The sequence below is a fragment of the Lytechinus variegatus genome, chromosome 1 (assembly GCF_018143015.1).
Source record: "Lytechinus variegatus isolate NC3 chromosome 1, Lvar_3.0, whole genome shotgun sequence".
NCBI classification, from domain to species: Eukaryota; Metazoa; Echinodermata; class Echinoidea; order Temnopleuroida; family Toxopneustidae; genus Lytechinus; species Lytechinus variegatus.
The window spans coordinates 48,750,058-48,773,290 of NC_054740.1; the positions used below are offsets into that span (position 1 = coordinate 48,750,058).

Below are 23,233 nucleotides of genomic sequence, written 5' to 3' on the forward strand. Positions count from 1 at the left end.
TGGGCATATTGGTCCAAAAACAATCAGGGCAGCTACACCTCATATAGTATCCTTATTCCTTGGACCAAGTTTTACCGATATCTCTTGAGTTGTTTTCCTTTAAACAAAAAACAGATCTAGGGCGAACAGACACACATAAACAAAATGCCTCCAGCACCCTTTGTGCAGAGGCGTAATTTGCCGATTTTTCTCTCTTGCTAGATAATTGGGTAACCCACAAAATTTTGCAACGAAAGTGTGATTGATAATTTACACTATTTTAAAATGATCATTAACACTCTATCTCAATGACAATGATAGTGTATGGAGCTGCACTGAAGGATAGTTATGCATTAGATGCATGTTCCATGTGAGGCAACTGGGAGAATATCATCAATTACAGCTACAGCAGAGTCTTATAAGGACTAAATTTAGATTGGCTCCACAGTGCCCAATATAAGATTCTCTGAAAAATGAACAAGTTTCACATTTCTCCTACAGCATTTTCTACATTACAAAATAAAGATTTTCTTAGAGCATTACAACTGTTTTACGTTCTCTGAAGAAGCGTTCAATTTAGAACTTTATGATCACCCCCCCCCCTTTCAGGACACAGGTACCACTGTTTCCCCTTTTAGAAAGATGATTCCTTTCAAAATCATGGATTGGGCAGAAAGTCGAACATTGGAGAGAAGGAAACTTTATTCAGTTTCTTCCCCCACAGCACTGTCAAAACTTACTCATCTGTTGCCATGATATCACTGCGGCAGTATGCTGTCATGAACTGAGGGCATCCGTTTGCTTGGGTACGTCCCCTGGCTCTTTTCACCACTTTCGTTGACTGCAGCTACTAAAATAGTACACTGTAGAATTACAAGACCAAGAGAATGCATATGATTAAGAATTTAATCAGCTTCCACTGGGAACAAGCGATATATATATGACAAAAATGTCCATCCCCCAGGGTGCCTATATTGTCAATCATACGTTACACAGATTTTGTCTTCTAGTATTACTTCTAACCTTGGTTAAGTGGGGGCTCCATTCCAATGAGGTTGAGTGGATCATTATATTTCTGAAAACAGCGCAAAATAAGACTTATTTGGTGATTTTAGCTTGCACTGGGAACAAGCAATGGGAATATGTCCACCCCCCCCTGCCTACTGTCAATCATAAGTAAGACAGATTTTGTAATCTAATATTATTCTTAGCTTTGGCTAAGGGAAGGCTCAATTTCTATGAGGTTGAGTGGGTAATTATATATTTGAAAACACTGCAAAAATAAGATTTAATTCAGCTTGCACTGGAAAAAAAGCTATAAGAATATGTCCACATACCGGCCCCTCCCCCCATGTTTGTTGTTAATCCTAAGTTAGACTGATTTGGTATAACTCTTAGCCTTGGCTAAGTGAAGGCCATTTTCAGGAGGGAGAGTGGGTTGTTATATTTGAAAATAATACAAAAATAAGACTTCTTTGGTAATTTCTGTATGTATACATGCATGTAAAGTATTATTTATGAATATTGAGTGATGTTACATCGGGTGTCTGTCGCAAATTGAAGTCCATACTTGTTAAACCTTTTTCTTACTCTAGCTTACATTGATGTCTTAACCCAACTTATAGGAACCGGGTGGTCTGTGTTAAACCTAAGGGATCTGAGAATCTGAGATGCACTGGGTTAAAAAGACTTTCATTTCTTGATGAATTAAACCTCATCAATAGAACCAACAAATTGAGAAAAACTGATCATGAATCGAGTCCCCCAGTTGTAATGATGGATTCGAGTCACTAATTCAACCGATTGAACCGATTGAGCCATATCCTGTGTGTAGGCTGTAGCGCTTGATTCTGCTTTCTCTTTCTTTCCCTCTTTCTTCTTGTTTAGAATCTCGATACATTACTTTAGGCAGATTTTTTTTTTCCAAAAGTAGGGACACATGATAAATTGCTCACTTTTCAACCTTTTCTCACACATGGGAGCATCAGCATCTCCTGTACAGTAAAATTATATATTGCGTCTTGACTTCCATATTTTCCCTCAAAATTTCACCTTTTCAGAATGCGATTATAATAAATCCAAGTGTTTCTGTATGATAACAACATTAATTTCACATTTGGTATTGAAATGAATAGGCCTATCATGTATAAAAATGCAAAAATTAAATTCTAAGAAAATAATTTCATCAAGTGATCCACTTAAGTTATGGGAAGCATATGTATGGGATCGAATCAGGCACAGATAAGGAGTCTTTGTGCTCCTTTCCAAAAGGGAATCACTTGATCAAATTATTTTCTTTAAATTATATTTTTGCATTTTGATTCATGATATTCCTTCCCAAATGTGAATTTAATGTTTTTATACAGAAAACACTTGCATTGATTATAATCACATTCTGAAAAGGTGAAATTTTGGCAATCCTGTATTTTAGGGGTCTAAATTATTTTAGGTTGCTAACTTCAGTTAGTGTAGAATAACGATATACCTAAAGCCGTCGGGGTGTCACGTGACCCAGGACTAGTCATGGCCAGGCCTGGGGAGCGTTTCATCAATATTTTCATCCGACAAGTTGTCAGATCTGACATCTTTCCTTGATTCTGATTGGCTGAGAGGCACTGTTCCTATGGTAACTGTCGGATAAACTGGTACTTGTCGGATAAAATGTCCGACAAGTCCTTTCATGAAACGCCCCCCAGGAGGGGGGGGGGGTATGCAATGAAGATATAATGCCATGCAGCACACCTTGGTTTTAGGGTGTTTTATTATTTGGGGCATAATAGGGGGTATATGTGAGCACTTATGGGTGAAGGATGAAGAGTATAATGGTATATCAAACCAACGGTAATCAGCGATACTTGTCATGGCGGGGGGGGGGGGGTTATAGAATGAAGGCCTGCCATACCCGGCACGTACGTACGCACTACTGAACTACCGTTAACAGCGGTTGTGGAGCTGTTGCCTGAACTGAAGTTAGCAACCTAAAATAATTTAGACCCCTAAAATACAGGATTGCCGAAATTGGAAAATTTCTCAGTCAAGAGGTAATTACATTTTGGCATTATCGTGATATAGGGAACCACCGTTCACTAATACAGCAGCGCTTTATTCAGTCACACGCACGGTTCCCTATTTCCACCTCCAATATTCACTTTGTACACAAGTGTGCGTACACAAATCTACGAGTGGTTCCCAAAACCACGATTTGGCCTACATTTTTAAAAAGGAGAAATTTTGTGCCAAATTTGATATACCATTAGACCAGTCAATGTCCATTACCACATATAGATCTAGAACTCCCTGTGTAGGAGTGTCATGGTGGATGTGGCTGTCATGGCTCTGTACATAACAATTAACCGACAGATCCACATGATAGAAATATACTTTCAAAAGTTTCAAAAGAGTTATTCCTGTCCGTGAATGAGGATTTTACTTACGGTAACCGATTGAGCACTAGCCTAGTACAGATGTCACAAACAACGATGAACCAGGCCAGAACGGGACATCGCATGGCTTGGGGAGAGCGCGGTAATCGGGTATGCGGTATTGCATATGCAGTGCAATGCGTGCAATTCGCAAATCAATGCCGCGCTGGCCTGGCGGCGCTGAGAGGTAAATGCTCTGCACGTACGTGTAAGTACGTGCACACATACGTGCGCCATTATCGATTCGATTGTGTGAACGCGAACTTTCGTCCAAAGCCCCCCCCCCCCCGGTTATGCCGTTTGGATGTGTTATCTTACTGACGCACCCTAACACTCCCAACGCACCCTTTCGGCCAAACCGGGGGGGCTTTGGACGAATCTTCGCGTTCGCATTGACGCACCCTAGCGCGACAGCACCCATCCTTTCGACATAAGCCCCTAATAGGGGTAGCTTGGGCAGCTTTCCTTTTTTTTGGGGGGGGTCCTTTTTCTGGGAGGTATGTTGGAAAACGTGGTATCGCCTCGTAATCTGTTGCAAATATGATAATCTGCCACCATCGGCACGGCGTTTTATAGCAGCGCAGACGGTCGTTGCGCAATCGCTGCCCAGTCATCAGCGGCGCAGCAAAATCGCAACGCAAATGCCTGTTGCAGGCTGAGAATGTGTGCCATGTGCCACCCAAAGAGGAAAGCATCGTTGTGGAAGCTGTGTGAAGCGCAAGGCAGTCACCTTGTAAACGGAAGCAGCGTAGCAGAATTGTCTTGGGAACGGGCCTGAAAACCACGGGCGATCGAAGCCGCTTTTAATGCGCTTATATACTACGCTTTATGCGTTGGGGCTCCGTTACAGCTACGAATATGTCGTTTGTAATACGCTCATGACTCGATTGTGATGCACTTTAGCACCTCCGCGATCTCGCTACGTAAGTTTTGAACATGTTCAAAATTTTGTGGCGACCAGGAAGATGGTGGCGATCCTTGCCGCTTCAGAAAAGATCAAGGTACGACGGAGAAGATTGAAAAGATCAAGCTACGTTACGGTTATACCACGCTTTGTCGATTTTTGACGATCGCAATGGAATCGCCATCTAGTGAGATGGGGGTATTATGGACAATGAATTCTAGTTTGTTATTCCTATTGAATAAACCGGCCGACATCCTCTCCCACTGTTTGTATTTAATCATTCACTCGCCCCGGGGCACTCGCCTCTTAACAATTAAAACTTCTTCGTTCAGTTATGCATTCTGGATGTACTGCCGAAAGCAGCACACGATCCCGGCATGATTTCCTCAAAATTAACTGAAAGGAGGGGAAACTTCAGACAAAGCCCTGATCTACATCATAGGTAATGCACGTACAGCAACCTATTTTTTGCCCTCTTTAAGATGGCGGCTGCCCCGAACATGGATTCACAGCAATTTGATGAAGTCCGCCCTCTAGTGTCAATAATATACATCTCTATGAGCCAATGGTGAGTGCGTATTCAGGTCACGTGTTTATGCTTTAATTACGAGCAACCTTTCATCCGTGCATTTTTTGTGTAGTATTTTACTTTTGTGTACAAACTGAATACAATTTTTTTTTATCATCTGCTCGTTTTATCCCCGAGAATGAAAAGCTTATATACGTTTTAGGGCCAAGTCAAAATTACCAATGCGAAGAGCATGGCGAGGGAGCGTACTGAAATACACCCAGCTGTGTGAGTAATAATGGCATACCATCATGCACAGACCTTAACTGAGCATAATAATACAATACACCCATAAATTCACCTACGGAGCCTAGCGCTAGCGTATTGTTTACATAAGACCTGGGAAAAGAAAAATGGCTGCCTCCATGGAAAGAGCTGACCCGCAATTCCAACTTCTTTCGGAGCAAGAAATTGAGGAACTGATCAATGGAAGGACTTCAGAAAGCGCCAAAAGAACAATTAAGTTCGGCGTCGTACGACTGAAGAACTTTGCTGACTACACTAACACAAACTTGGATGAAATTTCAGTGGAATGTTTGGACGGTTTCTTGTCTAGATTCTATCCTTCGATACGCAAAGTAGATGGCTCGCAATTTTCCAGAAGATCTATCCAAGCTATCCGATACACTGTGTAACGGCACTTTTTGATATTTGTGACAATGCCAAATTCCCAAGGAGCAACAAGGTCTTCAAAGCAGTACTGGTCAAGCTAAAGAAGGAGAGACAGGTAATGTACATGTAAAACAGAAGCCAATAATTTCTGCTACTGATATGGAGAGAATCCAAACATGGGATCAGTTGGATTGTTCTACTCCTATCATTCTGCAAAACAAGGTCTTTATCGACCTAATGACCTACTTTTGCAACAGAGGTCATTAGAACCTTCGGTCGATAAAGCCATCCGATTTCACCGTTGAATTTGATGGAAATGGACGACGATTTGTGTTAAAGCGTGATGACCTCCTTAAGAATAATAGGGAGGATGTAGAGGAGAGTTCGAATTCTGGTGTTATGTATGAGATTCCTGAATCGGAGAGCTGTCCAGTAAGATCCTTTGTGTTAGCATACTGAAGTATTTTCGGGATGATGTGTGTGGGTTACTGTGATGTGGGTGTTAATGATGGCACAATACACATACGATGGACGAGTGGTTGGTTAATTACAGGGACAACATTGGCAAGGATTAGGACTCACGAAACTCACGAATGGGTTACTATGACGGTATAAGACAGTGACAACAACTTACATGTATACTCACCTGACAAGTACAAACGATGCCACACGGTAGATATACAGGTGTACTAATTCTATGTTGCTTCTGTTCTAGTAGACCATGGCGCCTGGTGGGGATCACAGCTGGGTGGCGTGCGTCTAGGGTTGCAAAATTCCCGGGAATTTTCGTGGTGGAAACTTTCCATGGGAATAAACGGGAATTTATCGGGAATTTTGGGAATTTTCGGCAATTTTCGGGAATTTTCCAGAAATGTTGGGAATTTTCAAGAAAGGTTGGAAATTTTCAAAAAGTAGCAATTTTTTTATATTAATGTACAGGAATTGAACGGATTACCCTGGCAGATGATGCCTGATTATGCTTTGTAAGCAAGTTTCAAGCCAAATATTATGCTAAGACAGTCAGATAAGGCATAATTTCAATGAATTTCATGGAAAAGTTGAATTACTGTATTAGTGGCTGAATGGTACTTGCGATGGCAGGCATGTACACTGCGAATGCTTTACACAAGGGATATACATTGTTCATAGTGTTACATATATGAATAATTGTAAAAGAATTTTAAAAGCAATTACATTTATCTATTAGTTATTTCCCTTTAAGGATAGCCAAGAATTGTAAAGAACATTCCAGGATGTCTTTTTATTATGCAGGCCTTGCCTATTTAAAAGGCCAAGGAGTTGTATTGTTATTTCTGAATAGAGATTAGGAACAATAGGCTTAGCTATGCTATTAACACTCTTGATTTCAATGAGGTCATTCAAGAGTGTTCTGGATTTTGACTGCTCCTGAAAGGAAAGTTTTTTTAAAGAAAATGCTAGAACCTTCCTTAATAGTGAGTTCTAGAAGAATAGCTGCAAACTATATAAAGCTGGCGGATTCTTCAAGATTATCACCACATCATATTAGATCGCTTGATCATCACATCATATCATATGATCACACCATCACATCATATGAGAGCAGGAGATCACATCACATCATATGAGATCACTTCACCAGATCAGATCAGAGCAGTTTATGCATCAATGAACTGTTTGCAGTTATTTTGAGAGAGAAATTATCAGTTCTCATAAAGATCATCAACATCAACCTGTTCAATGAACACGCTTCAACCCATGGATTGCTGAAATTGACTGTTAATCATCATCAACATCGTCTTCACGGACATTTCAACTCGTTGCAGTGACTCTTATTATTCATCGGACTTCAACATCAGTTTCATCATCGCCATCATTGTGAATTTTCGCCAGTCAACTGGGATTTTTATCATTTGGATTAATACTTGGATATAGCATCATCACTTCGGGATTTTACATCGGACACTTCAAGAGATTTATGTAAGATCATTATTTGTTTTATTTATGTATAATTATTTCCTGTAATAAAAAAGAAGGAAATTTAAATCAAATTTACTTGTTATTTGTTGCAGTATCGTAACAATAGAACGATGTCTAAACTTTTTGCAGATGTTAAGATTCAATAACATTGTTGTTATAATTAGCATTATTATTATAATTTCATTATCATTACTTTATTTCTCATTTATTTCTGCATAACTGAAGTGAGAATTTGGTGCTGTTTGCAGCGTTAATTTGATGAGTATAATACAGATTTCTGGTTCAAATAGCCCTCTTTAGAAATAAACATTTTGTTCATTATTTTCAAAATACTAGATCAAATTTAAATGAAACTGATATGACAACCCCCCCCCCTTCATTTTTTTCAGGGGTGCACGGATTGGGGCATCTCAGAAATAAATTCTGGGTAATTTGAAATTTGTCGTTCCTGGACCTGATTTTTCCCATTTAAAGACTCAAGCCATTGCCATAGCTGCTGGTGGGATTAGTCTGCTGTGCAAACCTAGCCTGAATGCACAGACCCTGATTGAAACTTTGATCAACAAGTGGGTCTCTACCCAAAGACTAGCACATAAAATCTTGCTGTTTCCTGAGCGAGAGGGCCTTCAGTACACAAGGCATGAGTAGGCTGCACATTCAGACCCTTAACTAATGCGAAGGCTTTGCACAGCAGACGAGCAAACCCTGCACTTGAGGACAGTGGTCTGAATATGCAGCCTAAGGTTTCTGCCAATGACTTGTATACAGAAGGTCCTTTTGTTGAACAGAAAGTCGTATTCGTGCTAGTCTTGTGTGAAGACCCACTTGTGGATCAAAGTTTCAATAAGGGTCTGTGCGTGTAGACTACATGTAGGGGACAATGTTATTATATAATGGCAGGTTCTCACATAAAAATCCCCTTGACATTTAAAGAAAAATGAAAAATAGGTAATGCAAAGTTTTATTTTTTTTAATGTTGAATTGATAAGCTTCATTTTGTACATAATGCTCCATCATGTTACATAAATACATGTACATGTACTATATAAGGTATTGCATGTACAGTTTGATGAATACTTTAAACCTTGGGCAATTTAAAGAATGAAGAATAATTGACATACAAATGGAAAGTATAATATTTGAGGATATCAATTCATGATTTTGTATTTAAAACCAGAATTTATCACTTTTGGTGAAAAAATGAAAATTCCCGAAAATTCCCAAAATTCCCGGCAGCTGAAAATTCCCGAAACTTTCCATGGAAATTTTCCAAAATTTCCGGAAAGTTTCCATCCCTTTGCAACCCTACGTGCGTCCACACTCGTTGGCGTCTCAGGGTCTTCTCTCTCTGATGTCTGGATCCCGGTGGGGTCACTCACCCGCAGAGGGGGACGCGTATGACCGTTACCACAAATGCAAGTAACCCCCTATTGCAGTAAATTTCAAGGACATTTTGTGAAATTTACCCCCCCTATTTTCATGCAAAACAAGAACAAAATTGCGGTAAAATGGTACCTTAAAACACCCCTAATTATAAGATTGTAAGGACACTTTTGCCCAATTTGCAAACTTACCCCTATTAACCATATTTTAAGGACAGGGCATTTATACCCTGTCCATGTTAGAGGAAATTGCAACACAGGCGTCAGAGTGCTCAGTCCTTAAAGATGACCAAGAGCCATGTCATACTGATACAATAAAAGAAAAGAAGTTTCAAAAGAACTTTATTTTTCTTGAAATATAAGAAAAGTAGAATTCTTTGTAAAAATAAATCTAGAGTTGTCCACATAAAGATACAGAGCATGATGAGCGCGCCCTCTGGGCTGGTGACTCGGCGGCGGATTTTACTTCCCGTGATCATTCTCCCCCAGAGATGTATACCGTTATTAAGTATATATCTCTATGTTCTCCCCTTTTTCCTGACCCCAATTTCCATCGATCAGATATCGAGGACGACATTAGTTTAGTGTTCGACGGATTATCGCAGTTTACAAATTGCAGTTCTTCGTTGAGTTTTCCCCCAAAATCAATACATCCTGATCACAGCCAGGAGTTCATTGAAAAAGTAGAGGAGAAAATCAATAAAACCCTCACAAACAATACCATGGCCAGGTTTATTGTTAGGAGTCTGTGACTCATGGCACGAATGTGAATGAGACACTTTCAATGGAGCACAGTACCTTTTGACCAGGCAAAAATGTACTCTTTTATTTTCCACTACATGTATATATGGGCTATTTTTATCAGATTATCATGATTTTGGTATCAATACAAAGCTTATGTAATTAACACTCCCAGTTGAAAAATAAAAATCATGCCACTAACACAAGAACCAAAGTAAAAGGGGGGCCCAGGAGGGGGGCCCACTTACATTGACGAGTGGATACAATGCGCGAGCAAAAAAACACTTAAAAAGGATGTCTTTTTCACGATAGGGCACGTTACGTACGTAACGTGATAAGGGTGTCAAAAACACAAAAATAATGAAAAAAGGGTATCTATTTCGCTAGGAAAATTACGTGTTTAGGGTCGAATCTGCGGGGATGATAAAACAAAATTAAAATGTTTTATAAAGGATGTCCTTTTTGCCCCAACACTTCGTGTTTAGAGTCCGATTTGAGCGACGTGTAGAAGGTGGGGTCGTACTAAACCACTAAGGTAAAGCCGACTACCGAAGGACCCGTAACAATAATAATAATTATACTTACTTTTAATAATACTTTGTCAGAAGTCTCTAAGCGCTCTACAGTATATGCAGCATAATTACCCTGGCTTTAGCAGTGCAGCAATAAAACATTTGTGTACTTGTTTAGGGGTTCATTTCAGGGAATATTTGTCAAGAGTATCGTTTTGTTTCCAATACTTGTTAAGGGTAGGGTTTCACACGCCAATACTTGTTAAGGGGTGCTTTTTCAGAACATGGAAATTACGTGTTTAGGGTGCTTTTCGAAACCCCATGGTCGCGCATGGTATCCACTTGTGAATGGAAGTGGCCCCCCGGGAAGGGGGGCTAAATTTTGTTGGAAGCATTAGGAGAAAGCATTTAGAAAAGTAATTTACATGTACTATACATTTTTCCATAATTTATCCAATAAATTTATATACGACTAGCAGCAATTACCCGTGGCAGCACAGGGGGTAGGAGTCATTTTTCTTTATCAAAGTGTGTGTGGGGGAGGGGTGACAATGTTGTATGTACAGCTAGACTGCCTATTCACACTGAAAGCCAAGCAGTTTATTGATGAAATATATTTAGACAACTGATTCAGAGCAGACTTCTCTTTCAATATAGATAGGAGGTTCAATTAAGTTAGCATCTTGGGTTGAACTGGAGGAAGAACTTCAATAATCATTACAGAGTGAAATCCAAATCTGACTATAAAATGGAAAAATGTATTAGAACACGGTGTATTCAGTAAGCAGTCAAGAGGCAATTATTGTGATATAGAAATGTTATGATTACATGTATTGGGTCAGAAATAAATATGTAAGTACATTGCACATGTACCTTACAATGTACATTAGACTGCGGTTGTTTGTACTTTTTAAATTAAAGGTTGCTCAATCATATATAAGTATGGTAGGATGTCGAAAAGAAGTGAGAGTGAGAAAAGGGGGGGGGGGGGTGATAAAATGAGTGAGACAGTCTGTAAAATCATTTTACCAATGCTTGTTTATTACGATCACATTACATTAGTATTTTGTTAATCACACAGAAATAAAGTTTAACATATGAATTGGAGAACATAATACTAAATATAGTTCATTTACATTTGTAAATGAATTTTAGAGACATTAATTTTGTTGAATGTGTGTAGCAAAGAAAGAAAATGCCAGTGTTACCAATGTTCCGAAGAAAATCTGATCAAATTTGCCCTTAAATAAAAGGGTTAATAGCAAATCTATTAAGAAATTGTTAATTTCGGGTTTTGGAACTAAGCACTGACTGATTATCAGACTCAACCAAACAACTTCATCACATGTTGGAATTTAGATTTACTGCGGTATCAATCATTCAATATAAATATTATGTCTGATACGTCAAGATACTAACCATGCACTGAACTGTGTGCAACAGAGCACTGGCACCATAGGCGGCGGAAGCAGGGGGGACGGGGGGGGACATGTCCCCCCTAAATTTTAGTTGGGGGGGACGGTCCCCCCCTAAATTCATTTTTGATAACTTTTTTTTTTTTTGCTTGTCAATTTTTTTTCTGCGTCCCCCTAAATTCCCGTGGACCACCCCTCAAACGTGTGTTTCCCCCTAAAATTTAGGTTGATGACCTTTTTCTTTTCTTTTTTTTTTTGCTTGTCAAAAATTTTTGGTTAGCAACTCCTATAATTTAGGTGGTTGATAACCTTTTTCGGGTGTGCTTTTCCAATTTTTTATCTGTGTCCATCCCAAAATTTCAGGTGGACACCCCCTAAATTTTTTGGCTTCCGCCACCAATGACTGGCACTACTTGGCCTTGGAGCATTGAGTGGCAGGTAGCTGAATCTGTTAAAATACAGGATTAAATATAAAGGATGTTTTAATGAAACTGGGTAGGTAGGTCATTGGATTGACCTAATTATCAAGAAAAGGTAACCTTCTCAAAGATTCATCATGAAGGTTTTATCTCCCGATTTCACTGATGTTGACATAGATTCTAGGCCTACAAATAATATTCTCACTTCATAAACACACGCGTGTGGCCACATGTATGTGGCTGTATACACTGTCACTGCAGGCCTATAACATAAAAACTTTCTTACCACTTATGACCAGCATTTGATAGTAGCCTAGGCCTAGGCTATAGATTTCAGCCAAATCGTGTTTTTGGGAACCACTCGTAGATTTGTGTACGCGCACTTGTGTACGAAGTGAATGGAGGTGGAAATGGGGAACCGTGCGTGTGACTGAATAAAGCACTGCTGTATGAAGTGAACGGTGGTTCCCAATATCACGATAATGCCTAGATTTCTAGATCTTGAGACTTTTAAGTAACAAATTTATCATTAATAAAAGAAATAAATAGGTTTGTCAGAAAGTCGTACTCACCGGTACGTTAACCACTGAGGACGTCGGCCGATTACGGTATGTTGTTTACATTTCGCGCACACATGCATACAATGCAGCCAGCGCATGAGTAATACCGTACCATACCCGGTCGACTGTCGGCATGCTTTGTATTTTGCTGACCCGAGAGAGGTAAAAGGGAATGGGAACTTCCAAGCTATACTCAGGGCTGCGAAAAGGAATGCCAAAAAGTTACGAATTGTAAAAAAACTTTAAATAATGCGACCAAAATACCACAAACAACCCCCCTCATGACAATCTGTGAACAATTTAACCATGTTTAGAAAAAATTCCAGCTCTATTGAGTGGAAAACCACGGAGAAAAGCTGCTTCAAACAAACGGAAAGACACACAAGATTAGCCAAATTATAGTAAGGATAAGAAAGCCCAGGAAACACTCTACAAGTTTGCTACACAACATTTTCTTTCCAAATGATCAGATAAAAAAGTTATGGCACTTTAAATAACAGTGTATTATACTGCGTAGAGGGGACCACTGCTAAAATAATGCAACACACAGGGGGTTTTATACAGGTGAACGCATGAAGAGTTAATATACATGAACATAGATAAATACATACAATGTAGACTTATACATATAGGCTACTACAGGTACATGGCCCAATTACTACAATACTTTGCAAAATACCACTAAACACAGCCACAAACTCAATACGATACTTGCACCCTATGAATTCAAAAGCTCCCTATCACAACAAAATCTTTGTCCTAAAAAGCGAGAAATCTGGACTTTTCATTGTCTGTAACTTTTTTTGTTTTGTTTTGAATAAAGGTGATATTAAAAAAAAAAAAGACTGGCAAAATCTAGAACTAAAGTGAAATTTTCTTAAATGACTGCATCTCGAACTAAAAATGTTACAATCGCATTTCCTTAACATCATAATTAAGAAATACGGGGTCTAGCTTTCAAGTTGTCAAGAGCAACTTTGTTTATTGGGCAGGTCCAAGCTATTGTCCCCTCTGAAGCCAAAATTAAATCTTTGCCTAAATCTAGCATATTGTATGTCATTTTAAAGCTTATGCTCTGAAGTTTTTTGCCCTATATTTTTTTTCTTCTGGAAACGTAAAGTTAATGAATGCCAAGGTCACGATTCCAAGAAATCATTAATTAGCGTGACGTACGGGACATCACATTTTTTGATCTGCAGATAATGCAAATTATATATTTGAAAATATTTCTGTGGGGACATGTTGTGCTAAGTTCATGCAAACATTTGAAAAAAAATGATTTTGAAAACTAATTAATTAAGTTAATTATCTAGTGTCCAACAGGCAGTGTCCCGTACGTCACGATTTAGCATATGTTTTTTTAGATTCTAATTAAGAAAAAGTTGAACAGTTTTCTTCAAACTTTGGAGAGTTCTAATTTATATTACTATACATCCAACAATTAAAGTGAATTTACTGAATTAATTTCATGTTTAATTATATCAGCTAATTAAGTTCTGTGACGTACGGGACAAATGTGTGACGTACGGGACACACCATAGGATTTCTATGTAATTTTAATTAGGGTTATTTTTCAATAAGGAGCAAAGATAATGTAAATTGAGGTAAATAATATTATATCAGTGGTTAAATATTGGTAAAAGGCTGATAATAAAGTTACGATTTGTAATAAATAACATTAATTAGTATTTATTAGTTATGTTATTAATTAAATCTTTCATAATTATAAGGTAATAAAAGTTTTTTTATGTTTTGTTTAATCATATACTATAATAGAAATATATATAAATCATACTAATCCATGTAAAACTTACTTACTTTGGTTTACATCCAGTTAATTATAAATTTTTATGAAATTTCAATCTTCCCATTCGTTTAACACATGGAATTATTTGCAAGACATCTTTCATAATATTTATAAGGTCGTAAAGTGTTTACTATGTTTGTTTCAGTGTGTGCTATTAAAGAAATATATATCAATCATGATAATCCATGTAAAAATTAACTTACTTTGGTTTGCATCAAGTTACATGTAATTATAAATTTTGATGAAATTTCACTTTCCCCATTCGTTTTACACATGGACAAATGTCCCGTATGTCACAGCGGGGTTGTTTATATTTTGAGCTATTACATAATAACACCAATGAGTTCTATCATTTCTTTCATGGCTAATGAAACTTGATTAGATACAAGATGAAAACATGATAATGAGAGATTTCCAGCTTATTCCAATTCACAGAGTTTTAATGACAAACTTTAAAAAAAAAAAAAATTTCGTCTGGTCCCGTACGTCACAGTGCATATTAATCAAAATATTACATCGTTAATGGAATTGTAGATCACTAATTTTTTTCATGAATAAAGAGGGCATGACTGGTCTTCCAAAATCCATAAAAGATTCTCTGTTGTGCATATATTTCTTATGTTACACAACTTTAAAGTCTCTAAATGTCCCGTACGTCACAAGTCAAATAGCTTGGACCTGCCCTATTACAGGTATGCATTCATGATATTTGAATGTATATGGGTCCATTGTAACAAGGTTGTTGAGCTTAAGGCCACTGCAACCTTACGACTGTTCACGATCCGATTTTGGAACAAATCGCATTTTGCTCATTTTCTGAAAATGTGTATGGAACTGCCTGGGTGATTTTGGGTTTTACTGTGCCAACAGTTTTTTTTTATTCTTTTTACCTTATCTCAACATGAAATGATGATATTTTTGTCTCGGGTCCGAGAAAAAAGTGTGCCGGGCCAAAATGGCCGCCAAACCCCCCCCCCCCCCTCCCCAAATTATAGTTTTGGACACAAGTACTTATTTGGTGGTCTTTTTCTCTGGTTTTGGTGTCTATTCATATGTTTTGGGGGGCGGACAATTTGTCTTTCCTAAAATTACTACTTTTAAACCATTATTTGTATAGTTATAAGGTGATTTTACTTAAATTTTCTAATTTTTAGACCCTTTTTTTCAGCAAAAAATTAGGTTTCATTGTCTCATGGTTCGTGGATATTAGACGATACCAGTTGACCAGTAGTAAGCAGCTTCATATAGATAGAGCTTTCATATCTTTAAATTGGGGTTGACCGATATTTGCGAAATATGTCTTAACAAATAAAGGAAATCATTTGTCCATAGGGGCTGTATGGTATACAATGTACTGTACATACAAGTATATACTGCATATATCCATGCAATGACCACCATGACATATAACAAGTCCTGTATATAGTGTCATAGAAGTGAGCTTCTGAGGTTTAGAATTAGATTGTGACTTGTGAAATAGATTGCTACATGATGGAAATAGGTAACCTGATGATAAACATAAATTGCACATACAGTGTTAACATCATGGCGCACATAATAGCCATACATGTATCTTCTTTTAGTGGCTTGTTTTTACCTGGTTGTGTCTAAACCTATGTTTATGTTGTCAGTTAACCACCATAGTAATGCTGTTCAAAGATCAAGGATTCCATGCAAGTTACAATTGAATTGCAAAGTTACCATAAATAATGGTACCAGTATAGCCACAGTGTAAATGACATAATGTGGGGTTGACTATAGTCGATTGTTAATGATATTTTCCCTCTCCGTCCCCTGAATGAGCATTGACAAAAATGTCTTCATTTTCTGAGACAAAGCATGCAGTGTCTTTAATTTCTGAGGAATCTAATTCAAGAGGGCATTTCTATGACACTATAGTTTATACTTAAAGATCTACCTGAAGACCTTGCCATGGTGGTCAATGCATGGACATACATGGGCAAGTCCAAGAAAAGGTCACCCTAGAAGGTAAAATTTCATCTTTAATTTAAGAAGTTATCTTTGGTGGGGTAAGAAAGCCCAAATGTTGAATTCTAAAATTTCATTAAGAAAAATTTGATAATATGCATATTTATGCTAATTTGGGGCACCTAATTTGCATAATTGGTAAAATGGGCGTTACGTATGGACAAACTCATAGAAAATGAAAACAAAACTTTTGAGATTTAGTCATAGGTGGGACATGGACCCCTAACATCTTATTACTTTTTTTGGGAAAAAAGTGATATCATCTAATTAATTATGCAAATTAGGTCTTGTCCAAGGATGGAATGTCCCATACGTAACATTTTGAGGATGTTTTTTAAAGTTATTTCTCATCATACAATACTTGCATTGTTGCATCTCTGGGAAGTACTAATTTATTGAGTATAAAAATGTTATATATATAACAAAAAGTTTCAAAAATAGAGTTTACTTTTTAATTAAAAGTTAACTAAAAAATTGTTACGTATGGGACAACATGTTACGTGTGGGACATTTACACACAATGTCAATGGGGAGATTTGTGTACAAAGTGAATGGAGAAAAACAAATTTCAAGAGTGCTCTAAAAAGTGATTGTTTACCTTTTCTTTTTGTTTAAAGAATGATTTGTTATGAATACTCATGAATGAAAACAAAGCGAAAAAATTGTGAAAATTGAAAAATATGAAAAAAAACAATAGAAATACATTAGAAATTCATAAAACCATGAAAAACAAGAAAAAAAAATATTGAAATGGGTAATTTCCCTTTCAGTCATATTAAATTTGTCTCAATAGAACATTTTAAAAGAAAGAAACTTTTTTGTTATTTCCATATTTCAAATTATTTCAATTTTTTGAATTATAGGGAAATTTGTGTACGTTCTCTATGGGGACAAAATGTCCCATACGTAACATGTCATTAATTTGTTTAATTAGATTCTGTAATTAGAGGGATTTGGCTTATGGCATGAAACTTGCCTTAGATATACATGTACTAGAGTATTGTGACTTCTATCACACTAAGCTATAAGTTGTCAAATGAAATACTTTCAGAGAATTCTTAACTTGAAAAAAATGTTGTAAAAATTGTATTTTTTCTGCGTCCCATACGTAACGGCACATCTTTTCTCTCTAAAATGTCAAGGTCAAGGTCATACGTCACCATTTTTTGCATGATTATTCTTCTAGATGTCTACCATCATGAAGGAATTCAATCTAATCAAAGTCATTTAACACTATTTTTCAGGTCAATAAAGCCTCTGAAATGTCCCATACGTAACGTGCGCGAATTCTTAGACTTGCCCACATGTATGCAGTGTGCAGTACAGTGTATGTACAATACATTGTATACTGTATGGCCCCTATTGATAATTTTTTTTAAAATAAAACATTTCAAAAAAATATCCCTAGAACCCAAAGTAGAGGAATATGAGCTATATGAGCTTGCTATTGTGGAACTTGTATCGTCCAATATCCAAGAACCACAAGATGATGAAACATCATTTTTGGCTGAAAAATGGGTGTAAGAATGTGTAAATTTAGGTGAAAGAGTTGAAAAGCAAGCCTCTAAAAATAACAAAAGAAAAAGGTAGAGTCCTCGGAAAAGCCAAAGAGATCCTGACCAATGAGAACCATGCCCTTTATAGATATTATAATTTGATGAGGTCAGGCAAACGTCTGAGATCAATTTCCGGCAGAACCTCACGCTTTGTAAATTCTTTCGTTCCAGTTTCAATCCGTGCATTTAACAGCCATACTTGAAATTATGTTACCTTCCTGCATTTATCTTAATTTCTCTTATCTTTGCTTGTTGATTTGTGTAATGGTTAATATATGTATCGTGTAATCTTTTGTGTGTATCATGTCGTATTCTAAATTATTTTGTGCGAACAAATTGAATTTCCTTTTGTACAATAAAAATATCTGAATCTGAAATAACCATTTAACCCTACAAATAATGTTTTTGAAGTACTAATTTTCAGGTAAAACAGATTGCCTGTCCCCAAAACACATGAATAGACACCAAAACCAGATAAAAAAAAACAACCAAATAAAGAAGTTGTGGTCAAAACTGTGATTTTGGGGGTTTTGGGCGGCCATTTTTGATTTTGGCCTGGTACACTTTTTCCTCGGACCTATGACAAAAAATATTGGCATTTCATGTCGCTTTTCAACCAAACTTGGGGGACCTGCATGTTATGCTGCAGTCTGAGGTCACATGGTAAGGTCAAAGGTCATTTTCAGGTCAACGTTAAAGTTTACATGCAAGACTCTCTTATGACACCTAACTCCGCAACTGTAAGTTTCTTTTCAACAAAAATTGGATGGTAGATGAACTTAGGCGACCTGCATGTTATGCTGCAGTCGGAGGTCACATGGTAAGGTCAAAGGTCATTTTCAGGTCAACATTAAAGTTTACGTGCAAGGCTCTTATGACAAGTGTTATTCCATCCCAGTCATTTCACTATGAAGTTTTGATACAATCCTCTTGCGTGCCCTCGCAAATCATGATATTTCTGGTCATTTTCATAAGTAGGCGAGATGCAAAATTGCTTTTGCCTTGTATTTGGACGAGATATTTAAACAACATACTATTCATCTGGATTTTGACAGGGAGACTGCTACCTTGTGACAGAAGCAGGTGATTCTGATGGGAGTTTCATTGTGCAACATTTCTTGACAAAGTATCTGAAATGTAAGTATTTGTTATTTTTATAAATGCTAAAGATGCATTCTTAAAAAAAAATCAGTTAGCTGGAGGGGGGAAGGTAGGAAGAAAGAAAGAAGGAAAATAAGAGCAAAAGAAAGAAATTAGGAAAAAGGAAGAAATACAAGAAATAACTGAAAGAAAGGAAGGAAGGAATAGAGAGGGAGAAATAAAAGGGTTGAGGTTTTAAATGATAGATGAACAAACTAGGGTTAAAGTCTTTGTTTTTTTATAGCTTATTGTTCGTGGAATATATTTTTTACCTGTAAATTCCAGATAAAAAACAGGGAATGATCACTGATCCCAGTTAGGAGTGGGCTATACATGGGTCAAAAATACTTTTTTTTGGTCATCTTAATATGCTAACAGTTTTTTTTTTCAATTCATTTTAATGGTTCTCAACATGAAATGACAATATTTTTTGTCTCGGATCCAAGAAAAAATGTGTGCCGGGCCAAAATCCAAACTGGCCACCAAAACCCCTCAAATCACAGTTTTGGCCACAACTTTTCTATTTGGTGGCCTTTTTCTCTGGCTTTGGTGTCTATTAATATGTTTTGGGTGGCAGGCAATTTGTTTTTCCTAAAATAAGTACTTTTAAACCATTATTTTTAGAGTTAAAAGGTGATTTTTACCTAAATTTACAAATTTTTAGAACCTTTTTGCAGCTAAAAAGTGGGTTTCATCATCATGTGATTCTTGGATATTAGACGATACAAGTTCAATAGTAGCAAGCAGCTTCATAAAGCTAATTTGCTTTTATTCCTCTACTTTGGGTTTTACGGATATAAATTTGCGAAATACATCTTGTTAAAATAAAAAAAATACCATTTATCCATATGGGCTATACAGTATACAATGTACTGTATAATATGTACATATACTGCATAGTTACGTGTATGTCCATGCATTGACAACCGTGACATATATTAAGGTCTGTATAAACTATAGTGTCATAGAAACGAGCTCTTAAGTTTAGAATTAGATGCCTCTGACATTGAAAACCTGATTTGTCTCAGAAATTGAAGACATGTTTTATAAAAAATGCTAAATCAGGGGGGCGGAGAGAGGTAAATATCATTAAGAATGGATTCTAGTCAACCCTACATTATGGCATTTACACAAAGCTTTTCTGGGCCATGTTGCATAAAAGTTTTTATATGACATGACACCTACATGTAGATAGATCCTTGTGATATGATTGGTTGTTTGATATCGTTCATTCAGCCCATTTTGCAATGACGTCAACAACAGTGCATTTATGATTTTTTTTTATTCTGATTGGCTGTTGATCAGTGTTACCATGGTAGCAACCTGACCCCATAAACAAAGGGTTAGACACCACAACCAGGTAAAAAAACCCTCCAAATGAAGAAGATATGGCAACAAATGTTATGTACGTACCGGGGGGGGGGGGCACTTCCATTGACGACTGGATACCATGCGCGACCATGGGGTCTCGAAAAGCACCTTAAACAGATATTTTCCATATTCTGAAAATGCACCCCTTAACAAGTACATGTATTGGCGTGTGAAACCCTGCCCTTAACAAGTACTGGAAACAAAACGATACTCTTGGCAAAAATGAACCCCTAAACAAGTACCTGGTGGGCAATTCCACAGGTTGGTGGACATGAGCTTAAAAATTCAAATTCAATATTTTCTTGAATTTGTTAATGCTTTAAGTCCTTCATACATGATAGTTTCAGGAACAAGAAATAAAAAGTTTATTTTCATATGTACACTTTGGAAAAAAATGGTCAAAAGTTGTGTCTTCCATTGTGTACCAAAATACAAGAAAAATAGTGAAAAATGAAATATGCCTTATTACCATTTTGTTGTTGCAACAACATACCACTTTATATATTTCTGAAGTTTAGAAGAGTCAAATTACTTAAAATACACAACCGCTTTTCAAGTAAATTTGTAGTACTCATTCAAAAATAAATATTGCAACCTGCTCAGGTGATGTAACGTGAGTAACCGAAAAAACTGACTTTGTTTTCTGAGGGAAAAATTCTTCACGGTTAATTGGTGGGATTTTAAATTCTCTTCCTTCAAACAATCTTTGACACAGTGATGACTATCAAAATCATTAAAAAGTACAATTTTTTTATAAAATTGATGAAGAAAAACTGTAACGTGAGTAACTTTGTAACGTGAGTAACCATCATTTAATGTGAGTAACCAGTAAAAATTATTCAGTTCGGTAACATTTTCTGTGGGATGTCAAGTTTTAAGTCTCATGGTGAGTTGTGAAGTTATTTTTGATTAATTAAAAGCAAAATGAGGGTACATCTCTTTGATGCGACTCTTTGTTCATCAAAATATCAGTGGTCATACAATCACACAAAAAAATTGAATATTAGTAGAAGTATTCACAATGCGAGAGTGCATTAGTAAGACTTGGTTTTGATTAACCAAACTTTAAAGAGTGTTTGAACAACACATTGAATGCCCTTACCTGTAACCCAATCTAGGCCGGGGTATTTTTGGAGTTGATATGGCCCGGGGGTGGGGGGAGGGGGGGGCTCCCAGGCCCCCCTTGAGATCTCGGCCATTGGCCGCACGATCACGCAGAAAATTTGCGTGCAGATTGTCTTGGACATAATCTATAATACTATACAGTAATTTATTTCATGCAAATTGGTATTAAGCAATTATGCTAATTTATGCATAATTAGTAAGCGAAATCATACTTTTCCCTCCTACTCCCTAATAAAGCTCCAATTGTTCAAATTTTTGGTATAAAATCTCTTTTAGATGTTCCTAGCAATGAATTTTACACACATTATTGAATTTTTAATGACATGTGTGTTGTTAACCATACATGGACAAAATGTAACGTGAGTAACCGTAACGTGAGTAACCATATTATCTGCACCCCAAGTAAAAACCATGTGTTCTTTATTTTTTTAATTATATACAAAGTTTGTCTCCCTAATATACTTCTTTGAAATGGATATAATCAACTTTCATAAAAGCCTTGTATGAGGAGACTTTTCACTTATGTTGACTTTTCATTTTATGCATGTCCAAATCATGTAACGTGAGTAACCGACACATTCCAAAGATTTGCCAGGAGCATAATAGAATTTCCCAAGTTTTGTTTTTATATGAAGGATAGTCAGACTGTGTACTTTGTTGTGATAAGGAGATGTTTAGTTCCTATCAATAATAATGGAGTTACAGCTCCAAGTATGAGTCAAGGTGTCTCCAAATGTAACGTGAGTAACCGTGGAATAGCCCCTGGAATATTTAATTATGTCACAGGTCCTTCGGTCGTCGGTTTTACCTTTACACATCATTTGGTTTAGAACCTTCCACCTTCCACACCTTGCGCAAATTGGATGCTAAACATGTGTTGGGGGCAAACAAGGACATCCTTTATAAAACATTTAATTTTGTTTTATATCATCCCCGCAAATTTGACCCTAAACACATGTAACTTTCCTAGTGAAATAGATACCCTTTTTTCATTATTTTTGTGTTTTTGATACCCTTATCATGTTACATACGTAACATGCCCTATTTTGAAAAAGATGTCATTTTTATGTGTTTTTTGGTCGCGCATGGTATGTACTCATCAATGTAAGTGCCCCCCCCCACGGTACGTACATGTACACTATATGATATAGCCTACTTGTGATGTTTATACATCAGGTTACATCATGTACATCAGCTGACAAGCAATCAAATTCACAATCTAATTTTTGTCTCGCCCACCAGAGGTGAAGGCGAGACTTAGGGATCCAAATTTCTTTGCCATTGAGTCAATTGTTTCATGCTAAAGCTAAAACTTGTCTCATTTGAATTACAAAAATATCAATTTCGAAAAACTATCAAATTCTTTCTTTACATATTAAGAAAGTAAACGGGTCTTCTTGCAATCTGAAACAATGATTATTATTGAGATATTTCTGTTGCCAAGGGTACGATTATTGAAGATGTTCCCTCAGGAAAAAAAAACACAATAAGCTCTTATTTACATGTATTCCTATAAAACTTGACTGCTATCTTTTTTCAGCTGGTGGCAAAGTCATCTTTCTAGGCCTTTCACAATCATTCAGTCACTACAATGCAGTAGCGCAAAAATTGGTAAGAGAACTACCTGTACATGTTACAATTCAAATACCGGGTAATAATGTTTTCAGATAGTATATTGGAATAAAAAAAAATATGTGAAAAGCTTGGCCATAGTTATGCTGTCCAATTGTGTATGAAATATAGCCATTTGAAAAAATAATCACTTGAAGTAG

The 23,233-nt window shown here is 36.8% G+C and overlaps 1 protein-coding gene across 1 annotated transcript in view; it reads left to right on the plus strand.

Annotated features, from left to right (window-relative positions):
* Positions 1–3,458: 3,458 nt before the first annotated feature.
* LOC121430836 (elongator complex protein 6-like) overlaps positions 3,459–23,233 on the plus strand; it is a 48,159-nt gene continuing 28,384 nt past the window's right edge. The window contains exons 1-4 of the mRNA XM_041628258.1: positions 3,459–3,512; positions 5,430–5,600; positions 18,881–18,962; positions 23,002–23,072. Coding sequence (XP_041484192.1) covers positions 3,459–3,512; positions 5,430–5,600; positions 18,881–18,962; positions 23,002–23,072 — 378 coding nt within the window. The remainder of the gene's footprint in view (positions 3,513–5,429; positions 5,601–18,880; positions 18,963–23,001; positions 23,073–23,233) is intronic.